The sequence below is a fragment of the Aptenodytes forsteri genome, unplaced genomic scaffold (assembly GCF_000699145.1).
Source record: "Aptenodytes forsteri isolate BGI_AS27 unplaced genomic scaffold, ASM69914v1 Scaffold563, whole genome shotgun sequence".
NCBI lineage: Eukaryota > Metazoa > Chordata > Aves > Sphenisciformes > Spheniscidae > Aptenodytes > Aptenodytes forsteri.
In genome coordinates, this window is record NW_008795318.1 from 1,175,177 (window position 1) to 1,184,343 (window position 9,167).

The window sequence follows — 9,167 nt, forward strand, 5'->3', positions numbered from 1 at the left end:
CAGAGGCAGCGAAGGAGCTTGCTGAAGTTTTTACAGAAGTCAGGTGCATTTGGGTTCCTCGAAAATTTAAGGCTTACCAAAAAAAAAAAAATCAACCCCAAGCAAACGAGAACTACCTCCGGCTCGGTCACTGCCATTGCCCTGGAGAAGTTCTGAGATGTTGTTGGTGCTGTTCACTCGGTGGATGTGGATCTTGCTGGGGAAGAGCAGTGTCCTCTTGCTTCTGGAGGTCTCTCTGAAAGGGAGAGCTCTACCTCCAATCCGGTATTCCCACGCTGGGATATGCCCCAATGACATGAACCCCAACCTGTGGGTAGACGCGCAGAGCACTTGCAAGAGAGAGTGTGAAGCTGATCTGGTGAGTGATGCACATTTTTATCTCTCTGTGTCGTGGGCGATGGGGTTTGTCGGTGGGTTTGTTTGCACCGCAGTCTGTTTCTGTTCCAGATAGAAAGGCGCCAGCACCGTGCAGGACTTGATGCAGACAGCGCACGTATTTAATTGACCCGTGACCTATACAAAATAGAAGAGGTTTGATGAGTTATCAGTTAAGTGGGGAGGTGTGTGGCAACTGTCACTTATGCTGATGTGGGTACAGCGCTTGCTCTGTTTGATCATTTTCCTTGCTTTCTTGTCAAAAGAAACGTCCGAATTTGATATTCCAGAACTCAGCATGCCTTGGGGTCAATCCATAGTATTTTAGCAGTGTCACCATGCTCTTTGTTGTTGGTGGTCATCATCAATGCTTTATATTCCTGGGAGGAATTCTGTATTAAATGGTTTGATTTAACATGTAAATTGTCAGCCTTTGCTGCACTTGAAACACAAAGCGTGCTTGGAGTGCAAAACAGGGGCATGGTTAAAATGACCAGGCAGATGTTTTCTGTGATGCTCCCAGCTCAAAATGTGCTTAGCTTACACCCCTAAAATTCATTTTTCAACCTGTCAGCACTGGCATCTGAAAATACCTGCTCGTCCTGCCTCTTACATCATGTCCAACGGCGAAGCTCCTGCAGCCCAAACCAGGCTGACAGCAACATGTACCATGCTGAAAAAAGTCATTGGGTTTATGTTCTGTAGCCAGGTTGTTTCTGCAAGGCTAAAAAGAGTGTGTGTGTGTGTGAGAATAGAGAAAAAGGCTGGCCATCGAGTAAACAAAGAGATTTGCTCAGATGGATCCCATGTGTTATGAATGAAGGTGCTGTTTTTACTTCTGCCATTCCCAAAGAAGCCCCCTTTATTTCAACTACCAGGTGCAGCAATGAATATTAAAACACTTGCAAAAACCCAGCAGCAGCAGCAGAGGATGTTGTTTTAATAATTTACTGGTCAAAACCTGAAAGCCAGGAGCCACTGGCTAAAAATATTTGCTTTTGCCTTGTGGCAGCACAGAGTCCTGGGACCTTGCATGGAGTGAGTGGTCTGCAAGCAGCCAAGGACTCTGCCACCAACTTTGCTAAAGCCACGCTCCTTAACCTCAGCCGAAAACGTTACCCGTTCTGGTTTCTAACTTTGCTTCGGAAACCTAGTAATGTGCAGCTGGAAGTGGGGAAAGAGTTATGTTATTAGGTCATCTTTTTCCCAATAAGGAAAGGATACTGGACTCAGGGGAAGCTATTTAGTTTGGTAGCTTAAAAAACATTTTGTTCTCACTTATGGAGAAAGCCGTTGGATTTCAGGGGGGTTCTAGAGGTTTAACACACGGTGGAAGCGTGCCCCGTTGTGTACATGGTAGCAGCGTTTGTGGTCCCTTAAAGTAATCCATAACAACACAGCGGCTGTGATCACACACATCAAATACCTTCTCTGCACAGAAGATGAAAATTCTGCTAAAATTAACTGCAATTTAGAGCTGACTGTAGCTGAGATGGGGTGTAATAAATCACTAGAAGAGCGATGCTGCATTTGAAAATAGGACTAAAATAGGACAGAGAAACCATAATGAGCTGGTTTGGGGTTGTTTTTCTAAATACCATAGAAAAAATTATTTTTGGAGCAAGAATTTCCTTACTTTTGAGATATTCCATTATTTCCTCTACAATGTGAACAACTACAAATCCTTGGCAGTTTCACCTCCAAGAGGTTGTTAGTCTCAGGGAATTCAAATAATACTTTACATACTTCTGTGGAAAATAAGAAGGATTACTGCCTACAGCCATATGATAAGACCTTCCATCCGCTCTTGTTTCTCAGGGCTTGTCCTCAGGCATTTTGGAGAGTGCGGAAGGGGGGTTGTTGGTTTGGTAGTCAAGCAGTCCATGTGACTCTAGGAAAGATTTATGATGAGGTTAGTGTTTAAGAAATAGAAGTAAATTTTCCTTCTCTAGAGTCTTCTCCTGAAGCACTTCAGAAACCCCTGTGTGTTTAGACACCTCTCAGGAGATGCTGGAGGGATGTTTCCACTTGTTGCCAGTGGGGACACCGAGTTTTGGACCACAGACATCTGTGGTAGACCGGGTCCCCTGAGCTAACACCTTGAAAGTATCTGGGCTCCCTGCTTGCTGGGTCTCTAAAAAGGGCTTTGCTTTGTCCCCAGTAACGATCGGGTTATTTTCTTTCCCCGCAGGAGTGCGAGACCTTTGAGAAGTGCTGCCCCAATGTCTGTGGAACGAAGAGTTGCGTGGCAGCTCGGTACATGGACGTCAAGGGGAAAAAAGGGCCGGTGGGAATGCCCAAAGAGGCAACCTGTGACCGTTTCATGTGCATCCAGCAAGGCTCAGAGTGTGACATCTGGGACGGGCAACCCGTCTGCAAGTGCAAGGACAGGTGTGAGAAGGAGCCGAGCTTCACCTGCGCCTCTGACGGGCTCACCTACTACAACAAGTGCTACATGGATGCAGAAGCTTGCATCAAAGGCATTACACTGAATGTAGTCACCTGTAGGTACCATCTTACCTGGCCAAACACCAGCCCTATCCCACCAGAAACAACAGCTCGCCCTACTACTGCCTATTCCGAGACAACAGTCATTGATATCTTGCCACCTGCTCTAGTGAACAACCCCGTCCATCAGTCCGTCTACGTGGGAGAGACCGTCAGCTTCCTCTGTGATGTCACAGGGAGACCCAAGCCAGAAATCACATGGGAGAAGCAGGTTGATGGGAAAGACAAAGTCATTATGAAGCCAAATCACGTCAGAGGGAACGTCGTGGTCACCAACATCGCCCAACTGGTCATCTACAACACCCAGCTCCAAGACGCAGGCATCTACACCTGCACCGCCAAAAACAGCGGTGGCCTTCTCAGGGCTGATTTCCCTTTGTCAGTCATCAAAGGAGAACCTACATCCAAAGAAGCTTCCCAAAACAAAACACATTTTCCAACCGATGAGTGCCTGAAGCAACCAGACAGCGAAGACTGTGGGGAAGAGCAGACCAGGTGGTACTATGATGCAAAGAAAAACAACTGCTTTACTTTCATCTATGGGAACTGTAACAGCAACCTCAACCACTTCGAGACCTACGAGAACTGTATGTTAACGTGCATGAACGGCCCAATCAACATTTGCAATCTGCCAGCCCTCCAAGGTCACTGCAAAGCCTATGAGCCCAGATGGGCCTATAACAGCTTGACAAAGCAGTGCCAGTCCTTCATTTATGGCGGGTGTGGAGGCAACGAGAACAACTTTGAGAGCCGGGAGGCCTGCGAAGAGATGTGCCCTTTCCCGAAGAACACGCACTGCAAAGCTTGCAAACCACGCCAAAAGCTGGTGACAAGCTTCTGCAAAAGCGACTTTGTTATCCTGGGCCGTATAACAGAGCTGACCGAAGACCAAGACTCAGGACATGCCCTGGTGACAGTGGAGGAGATTCTAAAAGATGAAAAAATGGGATTAAAATTCCTGGGGAAGGAACCACTAGAAATCACGCTTTTGAACATGGACTGGAGCTGCCCGTGTCCCAACATGACCACAGTGGATGGCCAGCTCATCATCATGGGAGATGTCCACAACGGCATGGCTGTCCTACAGCCAGACAGCTTTGTGGGGACCTCCAGCATCCGGCGCGTGCGGAAACTCCGCGAAGTCATCCACAAGAAAACCTGTGAGCTTTTGAAAGAGTTCCTAGGATTGCATTAACCTCCTTCACACGTGTCAGCCTTCCAGACCCGTGTGTTACGTAGGGCTAACAAGCGCTAGGCTAGTGCACAAACTAAACAAGCTGTTTGAAGATACACCGTAGGAATTATGCAGAACCCTTATTTTAATCCATTAATGATGCTTAGCAACAATGTAGTATGGTCTTTGGCAAGCACGTAAAACAGCAGCAAAAGGCTACTAATCTTGCATTGAAATCAATTCGTCCATATAGGAGTGCCATTTAACTAGATGACTCACTGCAGTAATTATACAATTTTTATGTAGCTTCCATCATAAATGACGGAATTCATAGCATTTGTTTAGCTAATTGGTACACAGCTAAGTAATATATAATGTCAACTTAATCTGTCTCATTTACAGTATGGAAATGTTATGGTAAGTCATTATAAGTAAGTCACACTCTTGTCTCCTCATAGGAGCACTAATATTTCAAGAGAAAAGCCTGTAAATTATTGTCTATATTTACAATTGTGCACATTTAGCCAATCTATGCCTTCTGAATTTGCTTCTTTTAATTGAAATTTTCCTAGCAGTTTTCTTTGGATTGTACCTCGTTTTTAAATGGCAACTACTACCTACTTGCAATCCTTACTTGAGAGAAAAACTCCCTTGATCCTATGCCCAGGACAACAGGTCCCTGCAAAAGCTCAAGGCACAGTCTCACTCCGAAACGACTTTTCTTTCATCAGAACAAGGTCAGCAAACACCCTCATTCCATTGCACTTTCCTATTTTTGTTTTAATCAATATATTGTCTATCACAAAAAGTCCAAGGCAGAAGGACAGCGGTGTGCTGCCAGCTGTCTTGCTTTTGAAAATCCTTTACACCTGAACATATGCAGTAATTTATTGCTTATCATCAGAAATCCTGTTTTTATAGGTGAGAGAGTAAAGTAAGAGGAGTCAGAACAAAATTCAAAGTAGAAAAGTGCAATACACAGTCTACAGACTATGTGACACAGACACAAAGCTGCTGAAACCAAAATGCACAGAGACAGACACACAGAGTGGGCACTCTTTAAAGGCATTTCTCAATTTGACCCTTTCAGAGCATTCTTTCAAACCACGGAAAACATTTTCCGCCAGGCCACTGTATATATGCGTATGAATAAATACCCTAAGAGAGACAGCACGGGCTGTGGGTGTGAGCGCGTGCATACACATAGGATTGATCATTTTAACATTTGTGTGTCCAAAAATGTAACATGCAAAAATCCTTAAATAAAAAAAAGGCTAATCCTGGAAAAATCCTGCCTCCGCTAAGGACTGTCATTGCAGGGAAGAGGGGCGAGCGTGCCACGGCGAGCCTTATCATTGCTCTTTGTTCGGTGGGTTCAGCGAGTTACTACGGCGGTGCCCGGAGCTTGCTGCCTTGCACAAAAGGCCAGCTCGAGGCTGGACTGGTGTCAAGACACGTTTGGGCGAGAGGAAGGAAGGTGCAGCAGGCGCTACTCCGTGGTGCCATCTAACGGGCTTGCTGCGGGGCGGGCGGCAGGACGGTGGCTCGTGTCCGGCGGTGGGCACGCATCTGCTTTTGCAGACATGCCTCGGGGCTGGGTACGGTAAGGGCTGGGGGAAGGAGTTTAAATAGGCAGATGCTGGGCTTCAACAGGACGTGCAAGCCTCTAAACCCCCCAAAGCCTCTGCACGTTGGGTATCCTGCAGTAACGGGGAGGAAAACTAACAGTGAAGGTAACAACATTGAACGTGGGGCCAGCTCTGGTTCCCGTGAAGGCTTCCCATGCCCTGTGCCCGCAGCCGAGCCATGGGCAGAGACCACAGCATGATGGAGAACTGGGCCTCTCTCCCAGTGGTCTGGGCTTGGGTTATGCCCGAAATGCTCCGGCAACAGGAACGGATCTAAACCTCCGGTTATTTGTATAATTTCAGAAGAAGCTGGGTGGGAGGGAGAGGAGCCTGGATCAGACTTGCTGACCAAGAAAATACCTGCTTGTTTTTTTGTTGGACCTTTCCTAAGTGTACATCAGATAAACTCCAATTAAAAGTCCATAACGTTTGTGTACGTTCTTGTAAAGACCATTTTCTGGAGCTGGGAAATGCCAGCCCCGCTGCCTTCCGAAGCAGTTAGCACCTCTGCCGGATCATGCCCGGCTGTGGCAAGTGCCACTGTTTCAATGGTTCACCTGTCACTTTTCAAGCAAGCTGTAGGAAGCGTCTTGTTCTTGCCATACTTTCTGCCAGAGAGGCATCGGAAGATGAAGGTTTAATGAAGACTGGCTTTATTTTTTCTCCCAAAAGCTAAAGGATTTTGCAAGAGTGGGAGTGTTGGAGTGACTCGGGAGACATGTACCCGGTTGTTCCAGAAGAGCTGGGATGCAAACGTAGCTGAGAGCAAAAAGCACACGATTCATTGCTTCTCCAGCTAGCACATTACAGTGCTTAAGCCTGGGGTCTAAAATGCAGTCTTAACTTTTACTCCCGGTGAAACCCCTGGGAATGGAGCCCGCACTTAAAGCAAAGTGAGCGTGCAAGTGATCTGCTGTGCTGAGACCCAGGGGCCTTGCTTGTACAGGGGATCCTGGGGGACATTTTGGTTCAGTTTTCCAACATGGTGCAGTGCGAGGGGATGCTGAACAGGCCAGCCCAGCTCCCAGACACGGTATGGCCACGCTCATGTAGCTCCTGCCCAAACCTACAGAGCCGGGCTGCTTCTGAGCCCCGCGGTGCCTGCGGGACGGCTCTGCGGTGTCTGTGGGACGCACGGGCAAGCGTCAAATCCAGCCGCCATCCCACACCGGCCCCGCACGGGGACGCGGTCCCCACTCTGCTACGGATCAGGCTGATCCATTCAGCTGCTGTGGTGCCATGCAGGCGCGTCGGCTGGGACCAGCTCGGTGCCAGCAAGCAGCCCCACAGTGACAGGTCACCCAGAGAAGACAAATATTGGACGTGACCAGCCCCACTGGGAGCCCCCCAGGGGTGCGCAGGGCTGTGCTCCGCTGCACAGAAACACCACGTCTGCCCCGAGGCAGAAGGAGCAGTGCCACGGGCACCCCCTCGCCTGCTCGTCAGCAGAAAAACCATCCCTGGCCATGCTGGGAGCACCGCACCTCCCCGTGGCATGGGACTGACCCTAACCCCGAGCCTCTCCACCTTCTGACCTTGAAGAATTTAGCTCTCCACTCAAAGCTAGTATTTTAGTTCAGCCTCTTATTAAACCCTTAAGAAGCCTAAAATTCAAGTCTGACCAGTCAGCCAGCCTGAGGAAAGCCTACGCACAGAGCCAGGCACTAAAGGATGTCGTTAAAGCCTTTGCAAGGCTAATAGGTACTTGCATGAGGCTCCTGATCAGAAAATCCCTTTTGTTTTCTCATGCCCTCAGTTTTCCATCCTCCTCTCTGGGGTGCATCTCTCAAGGTTGTCAGAAAGCTGGAAGGAAATGCCAGTATTTAAAGTTTGTATTAAATGTATGAAAGGAGAGAGAGAAAGGGAAAAGCCTGCTCGATTCCTCTCCTTGCACGGCAGCAGGCTAGGAAGGAGCATGAGCACCTGTTTGAGGCTCCAGGGAAGAGCTGGAGGAAAGATGCCACCTCCAAAGCCACACGGCCTCGGCCAGCAGCCGCTGTCAAAGCTCTCCTCCGTGTGCGGACGCCAGAGAAGCAGCATTTCCCGCAGACACCAGCCCAGGAAGCAGCAAGGGAGCAGACTCACATTAGCTGGGTCCGAGACCTGCAGGAGCTCCCCAGGGCTCGGGGACGGATCTGACGGACACTTCTGGGGAGGCAGGAGGACAGCGCAGAGCCACTGGCACCAGCGTGGCATGCCCACCTCCCAGTCTGGAGTGAAGATGGAAAGTGCAGCACATGAATCTGCAAACCCTGCAGCTAGAGCTCAATGGAAACCATCCAGGATATGGATCCAAAAATGAGCCACAGGTTATTGTGCAAACAGTCTGTGCAGCCCAGCTCTGTTAACAGGGGGACAAAATAGCAGCAAAAAAAGTGATGGTGTGCAGCTTCTGCACAGGGACTGTTAGAGCACATCCAGATTACATATAGGGCCTGGTGCATTATACAGCTGGCGGTGCAGGGCACGAGGGCCCCGTGTTAGCACACACGGAGAGATGGCTGGATGATTGCTCGAGATAGGATCCTGCATCACCGCAAAGCCCAGAGCAGCTGAGGTCAAAGGAAAGAGGAGATTGAGTGTGTTCTCCTTGCAGGGGCTTGAGATGAGGTCAGGCAGAAGTTTTTATGGGCAACCAGCTCCAGAACTAGGAGCATACAGAGATGATGACATCATTGGAATATGATTCAGACAGCAAAGGTATTTAAAAGCTTAGTTCCCAGTCATTTCAAAGGGAATTAGGGACCCCTGCGAGAATTACCGCCTGGCCACGGGTCTCGGTTCCTGAGGGAGGTGGCTGTGACGAAGGTCATGCACGGCTTCAGCCAACACCTAATGTCTTCCTGCAAAAAGGAGTAATTCAGCTGGCACCAAATTAGCACCTTGCCCCAGGAGACCCACTTCCTCCACCTGACGCACCTTGCGCCCCGGTTTGCTGTAATTCCTGCAGTGTGCACGTGCTGTGAAATTCTCTGTGTAGATAATTACCAGGAAAAGATCATGGCCAGGCTGGGTATCTACACCGAGGCTGGATGGAGCCAGGTTTCCAAAGGCACGGCTGCAAAAATGTCACCCTGAGCAAGAACTTCGAGTTTAGAGCCTGTGTTTTTATACCAAATATTTAGTGTTTTCCCCTTCGCCGGCACTGGTTACTGATTGACTACAAGTGACCTCCAACTGCTTTATTGATTTACAGCGGCTGTCAAAGGACAAAAAATGAGCCCCATGTCCAGGATCTGAGAAATACTCTGAATTGAGGTTGCACAACTGAATAAATGTTCTGCCAGCTCTTTAAATCTTGAAAAAGGAAAAAAAAAAAAAAAGTCAGCTTGAGCTCCTGATCTACAATGCAAACACCAGTGGGATATGAAGATAACGCTGCAGCACTAGCGGACGTTTCTATTAGCCAAAAAAGCGGCGCAGCCCGTTTAATTCACAGCTATTTATGGCTGGGCAAATGATACGACATTCAGGCCTGAGAG

General features: G+C 48.5%; 1 protein-coding gene across 1 annotated transcript; it reads left to right on the forward strand.

The window, feature by feature from the left end:
• The first annotated feature begins 157 nt into the window (after nt 1-157).
• Nucleotides 158-4,582, forward strand: WFIKKN2 (WAP, follistatin/kazal, immunoglobulin, kunitz and netrin domain containing 2). Its single transcript, XM_009279671.1, has 2 exons — nt 158-358; nt 2,567-4,582. Exons 1-2 carry the CDS (start codon nt 158-160, stop codon nt 4,076-4,078), a joined length of 1,713 nt encoding a protein of 570 aa, XP_009277946.1. The 3' UTR covers nt 4,079-4,582.
• The last annotated feature ends 4,585 nt before the right edge of the window (nt 4,583-9,167 follow it).

Bases quoted from the DNA above. Each gene is read 5' to 3' on its own strand.
- WFIKKN2 (XM_009279671.1), top strand. From the start codon at position 158: ATGTTGTTGGTGCTGTTCACTCGGTGGATGTGGATCTTGCTGGGGAAG. The intron at 359-2,566 runs GTGAGTGATGCA...CTTTCCCCGCAG, and splicing joins GAGAGTGTGAAGCTGATCTG to GAGTGCGAGACCTTTGAGAA.